This window comes from Pelodiscus sinensis, chromosome 3 (genome assembly GCF_052426305.1).
Source record: "Pelodiscus sinensis isolate ZL-2025 chromosome 3, ASM5242630v1, whole genome shotgun sequence".
NCBI lineage: Eukaryota > Metazoa > Chordata > Testudines > Trionychidae > Pelodiscus > Pelodiscus sinensis.
The window spans coordinates 86,895,207-86,916,139 of NC_143054.1; the positions used below are offsets into that span (position 1 = coordinate 86,895,207).

Sequence of the window (20,933 nt, forward strand, 5' to 3'; positions counted from 1 at the left end):
AGATGGGTCTGGGGTAGGTGGGTTCCTTTATTTTTAAAAGCCTCACTGATGTACAGCCAAAGGTGATTTTATGATTTTAGAGACACTCCCCTCCACCCCCGCTTCAAGCAATGAACTAAAATCTCACAGCAAGCTCCACTGCCACACACTAGGGCTACATCTACAATGCACTTTCCTTGCGCAAAAGCCTATGCAAATGAAGTGCAGATTAGCATATTGCCATGCTTCATCTGCATAATTACTTAGGGGTTGTTTTTGTGCAAGAGGCTTTTGCGCAAAAAGAAGCTGTCTAGATGGCTCCTTTTTGCACAAAAACCCCTCTTGTGCAAGAGTCGTTCTTCCTCATTTTTTAGGAAGAACTGCTCTTGCACAAGGGGGGGGGGGTTGCTCAAAAATGACCCCTCATTGTGCAAATGACGCATGGCAGTATGCTAACCTGCACTTCATTTGCATAGGCTTTTGCGCAAGAGAGGTGCAGTGTAGATGTAGCCCTAGTGTGTGGCAGTGGAGCTCTCTGTGAGATTCTAGCTCATTCCTTGGGGTGGGGGGTAGACGTAGCCTAGGACAACTGGTTGTATTTAGTCAAGTGTAAATGGGGAAAGCACACTTGTGATTCAAGTGACTCCAAGTTCCAGTGTCTTTGGTGGTCATGTGGCCTAGCTTCCCAAAGGGAAAGTTTCTCATGTAGTGTATGAAAAGTAAGCGAAAGCTCGGGAAGATCAAGGCAAACCTGAGGTACAAGAATTTGGCTAGCATGGGCTGACATTACTGACAAAGGTGAGTGTGATAATGTAAGAAATGATCGCAAGGTGTTTAGTCCAGGTCGCTCTCTGTCAGACCCTGGACCCCTGAGGAACCATTAACAAGTTCAAAGTACAGCCTGTTCTGTTCTTACTACTGATGGATGCATTCAAGGTGATTCTGAGCATTAACACGCCTGAGGCTCCTCTGCAAATAGACTTTCCAACATTTTGGTTTTAGAGTCAGGAGTAATAATATTTAATGAGAAATCCTCTCTGCACCTGGGTTATATACACATGATGGACAGGTCTCAAGGGACTGGGAAAATAGGTATTCTTTTGTTCTTCCCATTGAAACACCGTGCTGTTTCCAAGTCACAGAAGTGAAAGAAGAGCAACATTATCTGAGAAACACATTTCTGTTAAACGCATCAATTGAAATCCTTTGTATGTTGCTCCTGAGGGATACTTTGATTGCTGCACAGTACACTGTACGTCACTTTGTTCAAACTGAGTAATTTGCAAAGCTGGGGGAAGGACCTGAGGCTTTGTATTGACCCACAGGAAGAATTATTAACAATATCTGGCATTTGGTGCCATCTAGGGCATACTAAAGGGGAAAACTTGCTCTTCAGATGTTTCTTTATGGGCCAGAGATAAGGCTTCAGCAGCATAAGGCAGACCTGCCATCCACCCAAAACGTGCAGTAGGAAGAGAAAAGAGGAGTGGTCTCTGTAAAGCAGAAAGAGAATGATCCTACTGCATGTAACAGCCATATAGCATGCACGCATTCTGAAAGAATCAAAAAAGCCAGAAAATGTAAAAAATATAGGCCTGAATCATTTTCTCCAAAGGAAAAAACAAAAATAAAAAACAACAACAGTAGAATGACTGTTTGGGGGAAGGTTCCATGAAGATCTCATGACAAAATTCCTACCACACCATTCTACTAGACAGGCCTGGATGAAGCAAGTTTGTACCCATCACGGGAGGTATGGCTATAGGGCCTGATATATTCCCAGAGACCTGTAGGGAACCATTCCAACTCTCATTTGCCCAGTGCCACAACAATTTTTGTTCTAGAGATGAATACAATCAAGTGTAACTTATATCAATGCTTATAAAACACCTCCCTGGTTTGATGCAGACTCCTAGATAAACTGTAATAAAAAAGAAAAGAATGGCCTGCTTGGCACAACTGAATATCAGATACCTGCACTTGTAGATCCAATTCCTGCAGTAAGCACAGATCGTGGTGTAATCTTTACTGCATATTTGAGAAACTGAGATTTCCCTGTACCAGGGTCTCCAACCAACAAAAGATGTGATTCACCTTGGGAAAAAATAAATACACAACACTTCAGGTTGCATAGGTAGTATACTGACTACTACATTTATAAAGACAGACAAGGCAGACATTTTTAACTAAAATAATTGTAATTCTTCATATAAAATTTACCTCTGAAGATACAATACAATAAATAATTCAGGTGCAAGATTATCACATCTAACATCACTCAGAGATATGACAAAATTGTATAATTCACAATTATGCAATCTAATCATATTGCAGAGTTCAAATTCAATTTTCATTATAAAAGTTCTTTAAAATAATCACATATGCAGCCTTTATAGGATCACCCAGTACCTAGCAGTTTTCATATTTTAATAGACTTGTTTTGCATATACAGGCAGTCCCCGGGTTACGTACAAGATAGGGACTGCAGGTTTGTTCTTAAGTTGAATCTGTATGTAAGCTGGAACTGGCATCCAGATTCAGCCGCTGCTGAAACTGACCAGCGGCTGACTACAGGAAGCCCGAGGCAGAGATGCTCTGCCCCAGGCTTTCTGTAGTCAGCGCTGGTCAGTTTCAGCAGCGGCTGACTTGGGGACGCCTGGGGCAGAGCAGCTTGGGTGCTGCTGGGTTGCTCCAGTAGCGCCGCTCCTCGGCGCTACTGGACCAACCCAGCAGCACCCAAGCTGCTCTGCCCCAGGCGTCCTGATTCAGCCGCTGCTGAAACTGACCAACAGTGGCTGAATCAGGACGCCTGGGGCAGAGCAGATGGGGTGCTGCCGGGTTGGTCCAGTACAGTTGGAAACTAGCAGACCAGGGAGACGGGGAGCAAAGTCTCTGAGGACGCCGGCACCGGGACAGCCGCGGCGGGTCTGGGCTGTCCGCTGCCCGCGTGCTCCCCGGCTTTGCTCCCTGTCTCCCTGGTCTGCTGGAAACCAGCAGACCAGGGAGACGGGGAGCAAAGCCTCTGAGGACGCCGGCAGCAGGACAGCCGCGGCGCGTCTGGGCTGTCCGCTGCCCGCGTGCTCCACGGCTTTGCTCCACGTCTCCCCAGACCAGGGAGACGGGGAACAAAGCCGGGGAGCACGCGGGCAGCGGACAGCCCAGACCCGCCGCGGCTGTCCCGCTGCCGGCGTCCTCAGAGGCTTTGCTCCCCGTCTCCCTGGTCTGCTGGTTTCCAGCAGACCAGGGAGATGGGGAGCAAAGCCGGGGAGCACGCCGGCAGCGGGACAGCCGCGGCACGTCTGGGCTGTCCGCTGCCTGCGTGCTCCGCGGCTTTGCTGCCCGTCTCCCTGGTCTGCTGGAAACCAGCAGACCAGGGAGACGGGCAGCAAACCCCGTTCGTAACTGCGGATCCGACATAAGTCGGATCCGCGTAACTCGGGGACTGCCTGTACTAGCTATAGTAAATGTTTCGCTCCCAGCTTGAGTAATGAAGGGAATTGGAACCGCTGCTTAGTTATGATTCCTCTATTTAACTTGTAATTATTGTACAAATAAGCAATAAAAATCAGACTTTTTCCTACTAATTAATAATTGAAAATATTTTGCTTTGCTCCAATAATCATGAAGTTCAGTAATTTCCAAATACAAAGCAATTACAAAAGTAAACATTTTGGTTACTAAATATCTCATCAGAGTTCTAAAATTATTAAATTATCTTATATAAATAATATAGACAATATGACTTCACTTTAAGGATATATTTGACTCGATTTGGCTGCTACAGTATTTAAATTGATATATTCCATACCTGTATCTACACACATTTTAGACTACATAGTCAATGACCTACATACCACCTGGCACATTTGCCATCTAATAACAACAGAAGGCGAATCAGCAGGCAGATAGCTTACAGTAACAGTTCTAAGAGAAACATGCTGACAATCACAGATGGAAAAATCTGGCATTAGGAATTAGAGCAAACCTTACTTTTTTTCTATGCAGGACAGAGATTCACACTATGGAAATATTCCACTCGGATGCCAAATTCCATTATGGATGTGCTACTACTAAAACATTTTAAAACATCATTTATAAAACTACTTTTTATTTGAGCCTCTATTTTACTTAGATTAATTGCTTTTAACACTTTATTCAATGGGGCATTGAAAACTGGTCTCTATCACTCAAATTATTTTGGAAAAATAAAATAGAAAGTAAACCTAAAAATAGGAAACCCAAATGCTGATTAAACAATATTCTCGCTCAGAATGATTTTGTTTCTGCAGATTTTTTCGCTCTAATATTTATTTTGAATGTCTGCATGTATGGAGGGAGGAAATGGACTATTAAAAACAAGAATACTAACCTCTCACTCGAGTTCCTGCAGCATCAGTCCTTTGTACACCCCCAGCAAGCACCATGGCTACAGCCAACTTCACCAGATACAATCCAAAAACCTGGGGACACAAGCTAGCCAAAATTTCATTCCTCCCTAGAAAAGAAGCAAAAAGCAGCATTCAAGCTCTGTTTTAAAGTTAAATTAACATAAACAGGCCAACTCCCAAAGCAGCTATTAGATCCAAACATCCTTCACTTCAAAGACTAAACACCATCAGGCCACATGTTCAAGTGATATAAATCAACATTCCTTTCTATGACCTTTTCAGGTGGAAGGCACTTGGATCTTAGGTGCTGGGCACTAGTATGAAGTCCTAAGATTGAATATTTAATTCACAGATGAAACCACAGAGGCCAAATTCTTACAGCCCTCAGTTTATCCTGTTGAATACTAGTTCATTGTGTGCAGATAGGAACCAGAGAGCCAGATACACAGCTGGTGTAATTTGGCAGAGCTCCACTGAGTTAAAAAAAAACGCACAGTGCTTAATGCCAAGATACACTGTACTGTACATGATGCAGAAAATTGGCTCATCTCTCACCTATCTTTTTATTTTACTGAATCTCTCTAGCTCCCTATTTCTATGTGGTCTCTTCCTCACCTTCCATTACTCTCTCAAGCACTGAAATGTTCCAATCTGTTAAGCTGATTTCGCTAGCAGTGAAGAGAGATATAACAGAATTAATTCTGCCATCCGAAGCATTGACACTAGCAGCACAGCAGAAATAAGAAACCTAAGACTATACATTACTCTTCACTGCTAGCATACTGAGCTAAGCAACCAACCTTAAAGTAAATGACATGAATCCCTAAAATGGATGTTTTAAACTTGGAAGTAAGTGTATCAAGACAGTGTATGTTAGATTAATAGATTCACCATTAAACCGGTAGAAATTAAGGATACTAAAGATAGGGTGAGGCCTACTTTGTATAAGATGTGTTGTGATATCTAAGGGTTTTGCAGCATTGTTAAAATGCAGGGCATGATTCTCCACTACATTACTCTGGTTTTATCCCAGTATAATGCCAATGAAAGCAACTGGAGTGACCCTAACATAAATCCAGAGTAACACTATGACAAACTTAGCTCTCTGTGTAAAGGACACACATATAAAACATCTGGTAGCCAGTTAAGAGTTTACACGACATAGCTCATCAGTTAACCATAGCTGTTCAAATTTCAAATAAAAACAAATAAAAGTCCCTGCATAATACTGGGGGGAAAACATTTTATGAAAGAGTTTTCTTTCTTGTAAGATAATGTGTATATGATCATGACTGCCTATTGTGTTTGCAACCTAGCATGCTTATTTATTTGACCATGAAGATTTTCCTCAAAGACTAATGATATCTTGCTTTCCTTATGGCTATGCCAGCAGTAAGGACTTTGTGTGAAGAAGTGTAGTTTAAGGATTAAAAGTGTTATTACTGTGTACAACTATTATAGAAACAGGTTACTTTTAACATTACTCAGATATGGGATTTGTTATAAATAAATGCTGATTCACATGAGGTTGGGATACAGAGACACAGAGCCATATTTTTCCAATATTAGTCTAGTCAAGAGAGCAATGCTGACTAAACCAGATCTGGCCCAAAAGATTTCTTCACAGTGCTGCAACTCATCTGTTTTTTTTTCCTTGTTGCACAAAATAGCATTGTGTTTTTCCTAACATGCTCCCCATTTCTCACTCAGATTCACTCCCTGTTAAGTGCAACATAATTGTGGCAACTCCAGTAGTATAATGTTCAAAAGGTAAATCATAGAAGTACAGTTTTGGTGTGGATTTGAAGTGTGCACATTTTTAAAGCTAGTTTCAAATAAGAATTTTATATTCCTTTGTTGGAAATTTTGGGTAGCAAGAAATTATTCTTTAAGCTACTAAGACAAGACAAACCATCATACAAACACATGCTACAGTTATAAAACAAATGGAAATTATTGGAGTTTTATCCTGCTTGTATGAGATAAGGTCTGACAGAGTGAGACATGGCCTGATCAGCAGGAGAGCTGAATGTACAATACTCCTGAAGAGAATAGGATCTGAAGGTGTACTTTCGATTGGACCAATAGTTTCCGAGGAGAATTATCGGATGGGGGAATGAAAAAAACGTTGTCAATAATATAATTTTCAGTGTTGTCTCCAGCAAAAATCCAAGTACAGTTCCTATTTCACTTTTGTTTACAAACCTGCTAAGGGATCACTTTTATGTTTTTCCCAGAAGTCTTCAAATTCCCTGCGAACCTCTTCATCAACTATAACTCCTGTTAATTGTTCATTGTTCACTTGAACATAATTGGCTTTCAAAACAATCTCTAGGTCACAGCGCACATCCTGGTGGAAAGGTTTCCATCTCTGCATTACCACTCCATACACTGTGATGTCATCACCTGAGAGTAGGAACAAAATTAGTCATAACAATTTTAAATTTTAAAAAAATTAGTCATAACTCCTGCTTAGTATATACAAAAATTAATAGCTAAGTTAAACATAGTAGAGCATGTTAGACATTTGTAGAGCAGATGCTGCTAGAAAAAAAAGAAATTAATTACTGCATCTCTAAAATAGGCAAATTTATGTAGCTTTTTTATGTCTATGAATAAAAGCTAGGACTAATATTTTGTAATACTTTTTTTTAATTATTAATCCAAAACAAGCAAAAATAATACAATCTACTCTAACATAAAAACATGTAAAGTTCAAAAACTTATTTTAAAAATTCCTTATCTATTTAACAAGCAACGACATCTAAAATGTATGTTATTTACTTTCACTATTAATGCTCTTTATTTTCTTTTTTCATCTCTATTGGATCAGATAATGAAAATAAGCTTTGTTATTCCAAGATTTGTTTATAGTCAATTTCACTTTAAGGTTTCATGCACTCATAAAAACACTGTCATATTTAATAAAAACTTTTTAGTAGGGATTACTAAACCTAAAACTGGCCCAAGTTTAATCTGATAGTTTTACTAAATTATTTCATGTCTATGTTTTTTTGGATTTTTCTCGTGCCTTTAGATTTGGGGATAAAATTAGTCAGAGACCGCTACTGTTGTAAATACTAAAACTTCCATTTGCTCTTTTGTTTTAATCCATACATCTAAATCAAGAGTGGTACTCTGTGTATAATACTATTTGCTTCATTCTGAAGTTGTCATAACTCTATACAACTTTTGTACTGTTTCTTTAGGTCTAATGAAGTGTTACTCAAAGTGGTCCGCAGACCCACTCTGAGACAGCTGCTAATTGGGTTTGTTTAGTTAGAGGCTCTGCAGCCACTCAACCTCACAGTTCCTATTGACTCCAGTTCACCGTTTGCAGCCAAGAGGATCTGCGGGAAGCAGCTTGACCCAGGCTGCTGCTTCCCATGGCTCCCCTTGGCTGCAAACTGTGAATCGGAGCTCATGGGAACTGTGAGGCTCTGTGGCTGTGGAGCGAGTAAGTAAAAAAACCAGAGCATCCTGGTAGCAGCTTTCTCAGAGTGGATCCGTGAACACTGGTCACTTTTGGGATTCCTTGCATCTCTCCATTCCCCCACATAAGCTCAAGGTGTGCCACCCGCCCAACTTCTATATTTCAGGGACTTCCTCCAACCTCCTCTTCATGCCAGCAGCAACGTGTATGCATTCCTCTCTCCCATACCCCGTCCTCATTCCCTCCCCCACGTCACAGGCTCTGTTTGCCTCTGCACTTTTTGCTTCCCCTCCATAACAGGGCCCGCCATTTTTCCCCCTGCCAGAGTTTCTGTGTGCCTCCCATTTCCTATCCACAACATGCCATGGGACTTACATCCCTCTCCTCACAAACTATTCCTTTCCACTCCCTGTATGTGTGTGCTGTGTCCTCATTCCAGGTTCCTCCACTCATCCACTTCATTCTTCTTTGATCTTGTATTGGAGCAGTCTTATACCATCTAGTATTGTTTCCTTTCTACAACAATGGTCAGTGCCGCTGTGGTAAACCTTGGGCATTGTATCATTTTGAGAGAGGGTGACCAGTAGTGAACATAGTATTGCTGGGGAGAGAGTGCTATCTGTTTATATAATGGGCTTATAATATTCTGATTATTATTTTCTATTCCATTCTTCTTATAGTCTAATGGTTTGCTTTTGACTCTCAGTGCACACTAAGTTGATGTTTCCACCTGCAGCCCTTCTTCTACGACAGAGGTGGGGAACCTTTTTTGAATTGGGGGCCATCCACCCACAGAAAAACCAGTCGGGGGCCGCACACAAGTGAGAAGCAGAACCTCCCCCCCCCCCCACTGTGGTCCCCGAATGAGAAGGAGAAAGATATGTCCCACCTTCCCCTTGCACACCAGAGCCTGGGGGGGGGGGGGGGTGGTCAACGGGGTGACTGGTGCTCCAGTGCAAACTCCCCAATGTTGGTGGGGGCCCTGAGCTTCAGGGGCCAGATTCAGGCAAGCTGAGGGCCGCATCCAGCCTCCCAGGCCTGAGGTTCCCCACCCCTGTTCTACAGAAAGCTAGGATACGTGGTTTCCCAAACCAGTCTTTGGGGCTGTATCAATTTAGTCAGGGAGATTCAGTGTCCTGATATTTACAGGTCTCAAAATAACTTCTGGAGCCCATGAAATATTACATCGCAGCATTTTTTCTGTTTAAATGCTATGATGTTCATAAGAGGATGGGCTTTTCTGCAACAGAATTAATTTGCCATGTTAACACATTGACTTAGTACAATAACAAAGTGATACATGAGCATTATTGGAGATGCTTTCTTTCACATGAAGAATAAACCTGAACTCACTCTAGGTACAAATGTCTAATCAAACTAGAAAAGTACTATATATAACTTTACGCAGGAACATTTCATTGCCCTTACCGGACTTGCAACTGTCCACTAAGTCATCTTCCAGGACAACTGCCATAGAACGTGGGATGCTTCCAACGGGTAACCTTTGAACCTAGCAGACAGGAAGACAACGGGTATGCATTTTTTACAGGGAGGTGCCATACAACAACCACATGCTATTGCTTTGGTTTGCAAAGCAGCAAAAGCACACCAGTTTGGTTTGCAACAGAACCATTATTCTGCACACCAAAGACCTATTCTTCATTCCTTATAAAGGAGTATATCCTTAGTTTCTCGCACAAAACTCAGACAATGAACATGTTGCTACTCTCATTAAGTTGGGAATCTTGCCACTGACATCAATGAAAGCAGAATTGAACCTTAAATTATCTCCAGGTGCCATATTCAGAAGGTGCTGAGCAACTTAAAAAAAAATGCTGTAAAAAAAATGAACACTTTTGCTATTATTGAAAATTACTTCAGGCAGGATTTCAATAAACAAAGGTTACTGCAGGCACTGATGTTTGCTTTAAAATTAAACAGTTCTTCATAATTGTATATATTGGAAGATGCCACCGCAGTACAGGTATTTAAACAAGATTTGACAGGTAAGGAAAGAAGCTTACACTTAAATCCCAAAGACTAAACCAACAGCAGGGGAAAAACGAATCAAACATGATCAGGAGAATATGTATTGACAGGTACGTCAGTAATTATTGCATTTCTCTTTTCCTTTAAGGCAAAGTCTATGCAATCTTGTCACAAGCGATTTCCATCTAAAGCATTTTTCTAGTTACTCACAAAAACCTGCCATAATTGTTAAATTGTGCACTGCAGACAGAACAGCAATGAGAAGTGCTTTCTTCTTTTGTAGAAAATGTTTATCCATATTAGAATTATAGATTAATTCATTCTCCAGTGCCTAAACACTGTTTCTATGTTTTTGTCTAATATTTGATTTCTATAAACATCTTTGTGGCTATTGGTGGCAGGTACATTAGTTACTGGCATCACTGAACAGGGCAGATCATATACACAGAGTCACATTATTCCCTAGTGTAACTCCCTTAATATTAGTAGGTTCATATTATTGATGAAATTATCCCATGGTTCAGATATTTGGAACACAGCAAAAGAAAAAAATTATAGTTCTAAAAAATCCTAAAAATCTGAATAAGCGTAAAGTGAATACGCGACATAAGGAATGCACTATCAGAAATACTTTAACTTCTTCTGTAATTAAATGTCTTGATTTTGTTAAAATATTTTTCATGCTCCACACAGTTTTTGTGTGTGTGTGTGTGTGTGTGTGTGTGTGTGTGTGTGTGTATATGTATACACACACACACACACAGGCATGTATACACACACACGTCAGAGCCCTCTTAATTTGGATATCAAGAAGTCTAAAAAAGTGAGTGTATTGAACACAAATACAATAATAGAAATATGAACAAAAATATCTTTTTCATATTTAGTAAAAAATGTTTCACCTCTTAACCACTTGGCACTGACCAAGTATGTCCCAATTATACTGAATTTTCATAACAACTTCCCTAGTGAAGTAACAATCATAGTCCACCCTGAGGGGATGCCTATCATATACATAGCTGAATGTTATCTCGAGCAGCAAAATGTTCAGTGACCATTTGTGTAGGTGATTGCACACTGGAAAGGACAGACATTTGCAGATTTGCTGTTGGGGCACTCAGAGATGGCATTTTTTCTGGGGGGCTAAACAGTTTGCATGAGAGCCGTCTCAAATATTATGATCAGATATGAAACATATAAAGAGTTGGTTTAAATCTTATCTACACAAGAAAATTAATCCAATATAGGGTAAAATATGAATTTAAAGTAGATTAACTATTTCTGATAAACTCCTTGTGAATTAAGCTAATTTGGAATAAGGTACTCTCTCATTCATAATAAGATGGTAAACACATTGGCTGTGTCTACACTGCATCCCTTTTCCAGAAAAGGGATGCAGATTAGACAAGTCGGAATTGCAAATGCAGCGGGGATTTACATTTTCCCCGCTGCATTTGCATGAACATGGCTGCCGCTTTTTTCCGGCTCGGGGCTTTGCCGGAAAAAAGCGCCAGTCTAGACGGGGATCTTTCGGAAAATAAAGCCTTTTCCGAAAGGTCCCTTATTCCTCTTAAAAATCAGGAATAAGGGACCTTTCGGAAAAGGCTTTATTTTCCGAAAGATCCCCGTCTAGACTGGCGCTTTTTTCCGGAAAAGCCCCGAGCCGGAAAAAAGCGGCAGCCATGTTCATGCAAATGCAGCGGGGAAAATGTAAATCCCCGCTGCATTTGCAATTCCGACTTGTCTAATCTGCATCCCTTTTCCGGAAAAGGGGTGCAGTGTAGACACAGCCATTGAGTTAATCAAGAATATGGATGTGAACTAATCAATTATTCAATAAGCAAATGCTTATCAGATAGTCAACACACTAGTCGACTAATTGCTTCCCCCCCTACCTTGTTGTCTCTTATCAACACAGCGCTGCTGCTTTGAAATGCTGCATGTAGCCTGGGGTTCAAAGGGGAACTGCTTGAGTCCCTCGCTGGCCCCGTGCCTGCAGCACTTTTGCTTTTGAGGTGTACACTTCAAAGGCGAAGGTGCCCTTATCAACTAATCGAATAACTGATGCAAATTGCATTGACTACTCGATTAGTCAATTAATCAAAATTTATCATCCCTAATCAAGAACAGTTTATCAGGACTAGATATTCTGAAATAACTCCTGGTGTAGAGAAGCCCTCAGATAAACAACATCCACTTTGTATTGTAATTTACGAACACCCTAATCTAATCCATGAATTAGCTGTGTTTCTTACGGTGCATAAAAATGATTTTAAAAAATATAGTAATTTAACAAATGGAATAATTTTGCATGGGAGTTTCTGTGGATATAAGCTTCATTTTCTAGCTCGAGTTTTGGAATGACAGGCAATAAGATGTCCAGAACCATTCCTCCCATCCGGGCAATTTTCTAAATAACTACAAAAGGTTTATACAGCTTTTCCACTTACAGTAGCATGTTAATAGATTTTTTATTAGTTACCATGTGCAATTAATCCCTGGCATAAGCAGATAAAGCTCTATTGAGTTCGCCCCCTATTTACACTACCAATTAAGGCCCTATTACTTTTACTAGACTAATTTATTTTTCCACGCAATTCATTTATTTTATCCCTCCTAATTCCTTTCCCCTCCATTTTTTTTACCTGTTCTTGAATTTTGATTTCTTGATAATCTCTGCAGCTGGTGGGAGCAGAGGATGTTCCTGAGAGACAAGTAAATTTACATGAATTGCAGCCTTCTTCATTAGGGCAAGCTGATGGACGGAAGAAAGTATAGTACTGATCAAAATCAGCTTTGACCACAAACACGTGCTTGCACTTGTTACACATGTAATCCCGTTCAAACTCCAGGACTTTCACTAGACTAGTACGAATAACAGTCCCAGTAACGGACAAAAAGTGACCCACATCTCTGGTTTTAGGGATACGTTCTCTGGTTAGTTCAGGACAAACGGGCAAACCTGTGAAATGAAAAGACATACATTATCAAGACCACAAGTCTAAGCTTTTAAACATGTGGTGTACATGTGTCCTTGAGTAGATTTTAGTACATTAGTAATAACATCATAGGGTCAACTTTATATAAATGCTTTGATACTGAGCACACGCTGGTGTTTAGGCTAATGGTAATTAAGCAAAAACTCCATCATCCTTGAAGAGATTTGCATTGAAAGAAAATCCTGTGCATTCATATTTGCATAATGCAAACCTTCAGCTAGACAAGTTTATCTTTCAATTCTCACTTAATAAGAGGGTATCCGTGCAGCTGAGTGTAGCTTCTCTCACCCCCCCAACTGACTCTAAACTGCGCATATGCCAAGGTTGCTCTCACCTCTTCCCCACCCGAGGGAGAAAGAAACTTTCATCCAGTTTTGGATTCCTAGATGTCCTTTTCCTATTCAAGAACATTTATTTCTTTGGTTAAAAGAGAGACTATATTCTTCACTGTGTTCAGGGCTGTTCCCCCTACTCCTTCCATACAGGAAGGCGCCCTACCAACCCACTTTGGAAGAATGAAGAGAAACTCCACACATCAAAAAGATTCTAGTCTCTTTTGCCCATTTAATGAAAGATAGCATCCTCAGGAAATTAAACTACAAGAACATTTACTCCTTTTTATTCCTGGAGCAATCGTCAGCCTCTCTGTTGATATTGATTCCTAGAGCTTCCACTACTTCTTGTAACACTATGAGTGAAAAAAATATATGCTTAAGATGCTAATTATAAAGCAAAGAGGTGTGCAATTGCAATCATAATATTGGTTTAGAAAAAGCTTTAAACACAGGGGCTATGTCTACACTACAGGATAAAGTCAAATTAAGATAGGCAACTTCAGCTATGTTAATTGCTTAGCTGAAGTCAAACACCTTAACTCGACTTTTGGCACTGTCCAGACTGCAGGAAGTCAAAGTTTGACTTCCCTTACTTCTCATGGAAGCAGGACTACCAGCATCGACCGAAGCACCCATCTAAGTTCAAATTACCGTGTCCTAGAACCCAGCTAATTAGAACCCAGGAAGATCAAGAGCAGCAGCTGATCTTCTCTGTAGTGTAGACAAGGGAGATTACCTTGAACTGGTAAGAAAGAGAAGGTCATGTGTCTCTTTTATATCACAAAATTAATGGCTGCCTAAAGTCTGCATGAATTATAATGTGTGGCAAAGTGTTTTATTTTTTGCTTGTAGAAGTCACTAAATAGGCTTATGAAAGACAGTGTGACAAATCACATCATATTCCTGAATGTAAACACAATTATAACTACTTTTTGAAACAAGCTTTATTGGGGGAAACACCAGATATTGTATATTATAACCTTTTCTTCTAGCTCGACACTAGGGAATTTGCATGGACTATTCAATTAGTCTTCAATTGCCTTTGAAGTGTAGCAACAGTCCTGGAGGCTTCAAAGGCAAAAGAGCTGTGGGGAGCATGGGGTCAACTGGTAACTCTAAATCCCCAGCTGACCCCAGGCTCCATGCGGCGTGGCTGCTTTGAAACACCATGGGGAGCCTGGCGTCAGGCTCCATGTGGCATTTCAAAGCAGCAGCGCCACATGGAGCCCAGGCTCAGTGGGGATTCTTTGTGGCGCTGCTGCTTTGAAACGTCGCATGCAGCCCGGGACTAGCTGGAAACTCTCCAGCTGGCCCTGGCCTGCATGCGGTGTTTCAAAGTGGCAGTGCTGTGTGAATCTGGCCCAGGGCTCCATGCAGTGCTGTCGCTTTGAACCACCCCCTCCACTCCATCCGCACTTGCTGCCTCTTTCTGATAGAGGCAGCAAGAGAGGGGAAGCGACTAGTGCGTTGACTATCCGATAAGTATTTGCAAATGTTTATTGAATAGTCAACTAGTCGTTCACATCCCTATTCAACACTACTAAAAGTTTAAGTAAACATTTACCATCAAAATCTAAGCACATAGGTCTATATAACAATTTTTTAATTACTAAACCTTAACTCTGTCTAATACTACTAACATCACATAAATACTTCAGCAATTTGTTATTAACCAAGGAAAAAACCCGACATGATGGATTGTAGTAGTGTATATTTATATCACAGTTATAACTTCCTGGAAACTTGCATAAAATGTCAGCCTTGATACCATTCTGTGTACTGGGGAACGGAGCTCCTTACCTCAAAGGCCAGGAGTTCTCCATGCACGATACTAATATTTTAGTAAATTTTGGGAAAAGCTGCAATCATACTTAGCCAACCCAAGAAACCACTAACTCCTGGCTTCTAGTGGTAACCAAATTCAAGTAATCATGCATGGCATTTATTTCTCTATATCAACACCTTGGATTCCCACCTGTACTACAAAAATCAATAGTGTCAGGAGTTAAAATACAAATTATTACCACATTCATTAAAATACAACTCTATCTAGAAAGACATATTAGTCCCAATCATTATTTAATCATATTCCCAAATGCTACTAAAGTTCCTGGCAAATAATCATGGAAGATTTAGGTACTATAATGCTTAGCATTTCATTGCTCAGCTGCCCAGTGAAATTCAGAAATTTTGAATCAGGCCCTAAGACTCCTTATACAATATATGGCTACACTTAGGCCCCTAACAATGGGATACACAAAAGCCAACACACTGATCAAGCAGCCACCTAAGCTAAACAGTCGGAAATGCTGAGGAGAGAGTTGTGGCCTCAACTGCACCCCTTAAAGGGAATTAGGTGATTAATTCTTGGCCAAAAGGAAGCATCTATCTTTGTTTGGGACCCACAGCTGTGAACCCTGTACTGGAAATAGGCACATATGCCTTTTTTTCCAGGAAAAACTGAGGAGGAGGAAGTAGTGCTGATATACCCTTACGATCTTTGGCCCATTGGTTATGGCACTCACCCAGGATGTGTGCATTTAGGTTCAACTCCCTGCTCTGCCTGATGGGGACTGGAACCCTAGGTCTTCAATCTCCCCAATACCTAACCAGTGATCTTTAGGGACTTGAGGTGCCCTACAGGGTTAGGCAGCACCCAAGTCCCTTCTGAATCCTACCCATCTACAAAACATTAGTCCACAGCATCATGTGGAATCACATACCCCAATAACTCACCTGATATTCTGGCATGAAGATTCTGCTTAATGCTAAGATCATGAGTCTGAGAAGCAGACTGCAGAGCTGTCATGGCTGCCCTGCGCAATGCGTTATCAAAAATAGGAAGCACTTCATTTGGAAATGCATTGAAATATTCTCCAATTTCCATATTGGTCTCAAAAAGGGTGAGGGCATCAACAATGACTGGGTAATGTCTCTCCTCATCTTTTTCCCTTAAGATATGTATGATGTCATTCTTGTGATGCTCCAAAATATAGGATTCAAACACTTGTCCAATTAGGTTTACTTGGTCAGCATTTAATAGCATATTGCATCTATAACTGTAAAAGGGAAAAAATTAAACATTCCAAAAAACCTAAAAAATCCATTTTTAAAAGAATATTTTGTTAGGTCACAAGTGAATAATGTAAACTAGTGTATGCTAAGTACTATATATCCCATGATAAGAAATGTATTAAAATAGGATAAAGATACTTTGTAAAGTGCTTTGAAATTTATGAAAGAAAACTACCATATGCCAAGCATGCACATTAACTTTAATAGTCTTATTTCACACACCTTATTCAGTGAAAACTCTCGTTGACATGCAAGAAAATTTAAGATATATCAGTTTCTTTTAAGTACCTCTCACTAGCCATTAGATTTTTTACACACGCAACAATATACTTTGATTGCAAAAGGACTATTCACATTCATAAAGTTAGTTAAGCATGTGCTTGTTTGTAGGATAGAGCTCTTCAGGGCTGCAATGGCTTTCCTATATTATGTAGAGAGTGCCTAACACATTCTGGGTGCTACTGGAATATGCATAATAATAAACTATAATTACATAAGCAGCTAGTTTTAGCAGCAACTTGCCGAGAAGCAGGAACCCTCTCTTGCTTAAATGTACCATCTTTGCAGTTTTGAGCTTGGAATATTTTCCTTTGAGTCAGTGTCAATGGAACACATACCAGAGAATTTGTGTTTGCTTGAGCATAAATAACTTTAGGCAACAAACTAACAACTAAGCAAAAAAAAATGTTTTGTGTGTGAAGAGCAGGTGCTCTGTGATTCCCGTGATGTTCCTATTTCTAAATTTCTCAAATAATAACTATATATGTAACCTAAATATGTTCTTTGATTGGCAGAGTGTAAGTGCTGTCTTTCACTCAGCATGACAGTATTTTTCTGTCAATGTGTAAAGTGATAACTTTTGAATGCCACATCCAATCAGAATGGGGGGAAGAAGGGGTGCATACCAAGCCTCGGCTATGGGAGAAGGAATGAAGGAGACCAGGCATGGGAGGGAATACAAAGCCCCTGACAGGGGAAAAGAGCAAATGGGGGAGGAGGAATGGAGGGACACTAAGATCCTGGCACAGAGGAGGAATGGGAAAAAAGAAACAGGGGGCACATAGAGCCCTGAGGGAGGCATGAAGGGGCACACAGCCAGTCCATGGCCTGGGGGCATGGCACACATGGAGCTTTGAGGGTGGGGGAAAGAAACGAAGGGTCATAAGGAACCCCTGGTATGTGCAATGAACGCAGCCTACAGCAGCTACAAAGCGGCAACCCCCTCTTCCCGCCACTTGGAGTCAGGCGCCCCAGCCCACTCAGGCATGTCCTGCTGGGACTATTTTCATGAGGGAAACCTACACGAAGGTGAGGAAGAAGCGAAGTAACCTCATGTCCCTCCCCCCAAGCGCCGTCAAAGGGCCGGGCCTGGCTCTGTGGCTGCGCAGCGCACTGCGGTCGCGCAACCCCCCTCCCCCAAGCGACAGAGGCGCCCGAGGAGGAGCGAGACCGGAGCAGCCTCAGCCCCGCGGGCCAAGGGGCACAACGGGGCTGCTGCTGCTGCGCTGCCGGCGCCTTCCAGCCCCACCTCCCTGCGCCCCGGCAGCCAATCCCGCCGCCCTGGGGCCGGGGCCGCGGAGCGCACATGGCGCCGGGCCAGCCCCAGCCCGCGCGGGGAACTCGCAGCCGCAAAGTGGCTGCCGCCGGGGAGGGGCGCGGGCCTTGCCCCGGCGGGGCTGAGCTCGGGGGGCTCCCGCGCCCGCCCCGCCGCGATTACCTGCAGCCGCCGCGCTGCACCGAGGCAGCGACCCTGAGCGGGCGGCCTCACCCGGCAGGAGAAGCGGCTCCGTCCCGCCCCCTCCGCTCCGCGCCCAGGCCCGGCGGCGGCCGGCGAGAGGGGCCCAGCGAGCCGGAAACGTGCCTGGGCGCAGCACGGGAAGGGCAGAGCGAGCCCGGGAGCGGCGCGGAGGCTGCCCCGCGACCTGGACAGGCGTTGTGCCCGGGCGCGCCGCCACACTAGACGCGGTTTAGGCTTGCTCCGTGTCGGCACGTAAGGGACCGTGTAGCCTTCCCTTTTGGCAGGTTTGCGCCTTCCCGCCAGCCAAAGGGCGGCGCAACGATACTCTGCCAATCCGAGCATCAAAAAGCCAGTTCTGTAAACAAGCAGCCTGGACTTCAGAAGTGCCCTCGGATTTTGTGGGTGCCCTGCATAGCACGGTGCCAGCTGATCGGTGCCTGCGAGGGGCACGTCTCTTTTACGGCCTGACCTATACTCAGACATACAAATGAGGACGCCAAATGAAATTAATGGGTAGCAGGTTTAAAACTAATAAAAGAAAGTTCTTCTTCACATTCCACACAGTCAACCTGTGGAACTCCTTGCCAGAGGAGGCTGTGAAGGCTAGGACTATAACAGTTTAAAGAGGAGCTAGATAATTTCATGGAGTTTAGGTCTATAAAAGGCCATTAGCCAGGGGATAGAAATGGTGTCCCTGGCCTCTGTTTTTCAGAGGCTGGAGAGGGATGGCATGAGACAAATCGCTGGATTACTGTCTTCAGTCCACCCCCTCCGGGGCACCTGGCACTGGCCACTGTCAGCAGACTGACTACTGGGCTAGATGAACCTTTGGCCGTTCTTATGTTCTTATACCCAGTTGAAAGCTTTTTTAAAAGAACTCTCCTCCCCCCCCCAATTTTTTTTCTTACTGTTGTTGAATTCCTTTAAACTAACTATGGATTCATTCAAGATTATTCAGTTATCTGTATGTTAATAAAGGGCCTTCCATGCTACTGTACTAACTATGTTAAATATACTTAGATTTTGGCATGACTACAGTTTACTTGATACAGCGGGTCTACCCACTACTAAGTTTCCCTGTACCCCATTAATTGGAATTGAGGTGGATGTGGGCTGAATGAAAATTAGGGTGGGGGACAGGAATTGAAACAATGTGCTTTGACAGGAAAGGGAAGGGGGTTGCAACTGTTTTAGGGCTCTGACTGTGTTAAAGTTTGTTGGATTTTTAAACAATGTAGCTTTGCTAGATTCCTTCAGATACAAGAATAACAGTGTCAAACATCTCAGAAGGATACCGATATGGATGTTATTTTGACATTCCTGCCAGAGAAGTGCTTATTTTGCCTCCTGTAACCCTCTTTGTAAGGGTAAAGGAAGTTAGAGGAAGAGTGATCTATTTCAAAGAAGTGCTGTGTAGACGTTCCCAAATTCAAAATATTTCAATGTAAGCTACACAATTTTCAGTAGATGTAACCTTAGGGTGTGTCTATACAGCACTGTAACACGAAATAAGATACTCAATTTGCATATCTCAAATTGTGTATCTTATTTCAATGCTATTTTGGAATAGTTCGTTTCATCATTTGTTAGTCTCTACAGTGCTTCAGGACTACTCAGTGTCAGACATAATTTGATCTGTGCACTTAGCTACATAGCTGTTGATATGATGCCATTGGAGATGGGGGTTAAATAGTTATTTCTACCAAAACCTGCAGTGTGTTTAGAGATGATTATATAATAATGTTAATGTTCTATGGCAAGCAAGGTGAAAACAGTAAACTTGCACTACTAGGAATTATCTTTCCATGTTTTATGTGGACACAAGCTGTTTGTGAAGGCAGCAGTATTACAGCTTGGTTAAAAATGTATGCTGCAGTCCTACAGAGGCATAAACGAGGTCATTGCTTTCAGTGGAACTATTCATGCTAGTAATGCTAACCTTTTCCTTTTTTAGGATTTGGTCTTCCAATTTTAGTAAATATGTAATGCAGGTAGAGAACGAAACCAGTTAGGAAAGTGACCGAGTTAGAGTTTCTTTAAACTACAGATTGTACCTCTAAAATCCAGGATTCTCTGGTCTGGCATGACCATGGATGTTCCAGGATCAGAGGGTGGGGGCTGGGAGCTGGTATGTGGCTCATCTGGGCTGTGGGTGAGGAGCTGGCACAAGGCTCAGCTGGGCTGCAGGTGAGTGGAGGCGGGAGACGGTGCTTGGCTTGGCTCCGCTGGGTTGAGGAGGGGCAGGACCTAGTGCACAGCTCAGCTAGGCTGCAGGGGAAGCCAGGAAGCCCAGTGAGAAGTGATGGGGAGGGGCACCAGCTGGGGAGCCTGAAATGACTGACCCCCTTGATCTAGCAAAATCCCTCATCTGGGACCAGTTGGACTAATTTTGTATTGCAAAAGAAGACTGTCTACAGAAGTTTTGGATTTTTCACTGTGAGCAATGCCAAAAGACCTTAATGTTAGCAGATTCAAATTTAATTTGCAGTTCTATTTTTGCAGTCCATCTTGTTTGAGCTCAGGGAAGTTTCTTTTTTGTTGTTTCCTCATCTGTACAATGGAGATTCTACAATTACTTATATTACAAGCAAGCTGTGAGAACTACAGATCCCAATAAATCAGAGGTGGGCAAAATGAGGCCCAGAGCCCAGATTCAGCCCACCAAGCATTTCTCTCTGACCTGCCCACCTGATTGGCAGAGTGTGCATAGTTATAGCCAAGCCTGTGTTCATCTGCCTCTTTGCCAGTCTTACAGCTGAGCTGCTCCCAGGTTTTTTCTGCTAGCTGTGCAGAAGGGGGAAGAAAGAAAGAGAGAAGGGAGTGCTTAAATGAGGATCTTCCCCTGCCCCTGTACTCCTCCACTGCAGAGCAGAGGTCAGGGAGAGGGAGACACACAGCAGAGCTGCTCCCTACTGAAGCATGGATGATGAATGACTCCGGTGTACAAAGCAGGACAGATTTCCCTTAAAGCAGTTGTCTCCAACCTTTTTACACCCA

General features: G+C 42.4%; 1 protein-coding gene across 1 annotated transcript in view; it reads right to left on the reverse strand.

The window, feature by feature from the left end:
* MCM9 (minichromosome maintenance 9 homologous recombination repair factor) overlaps window positions 1-18,055 on the reverse strand; it is a 69,742-nt gene extending 51,687 nt beyond the window's left edge. Inside the window, exons 1-7 of the mRNA XM_075924050.2 lie at window positions 17,916-18,055; window positions 15,860-16,182; window positions 12,435-12,751; window positions 9,229-9,310; window positions 6,573-6,773; window positions 4,349-4,474; window positions 1,954-2,073 (exon numbers count right to left, since the gene is read on the reverse strand). Coding sequence (XP_075780165.2) covers window positions 1,954-2,073; window positions 4,349-4,474; window positions 6,573-6,773; window positions 9,229-9,310; window positions 12,435-12,751; window positions 15,860-16,169 — 1,156 coding nt within the window. The 5' untranslated portion in view covers window positions 16,170-16,182; window positions 17,916-18,055. The remainder of the gene's footprint in view (window positions 1-1,953; window positions 2,074-4,348; window positions 4,475-6,572; window positions 6,774-9,228; window positions 9,311-12,434; window positions 12,752-15,859; window positions 16,183-17,915) is intronic.
* Between the last annotated feature and the right edge of the window lie 2,878 nt (window positions 18,056-20,933).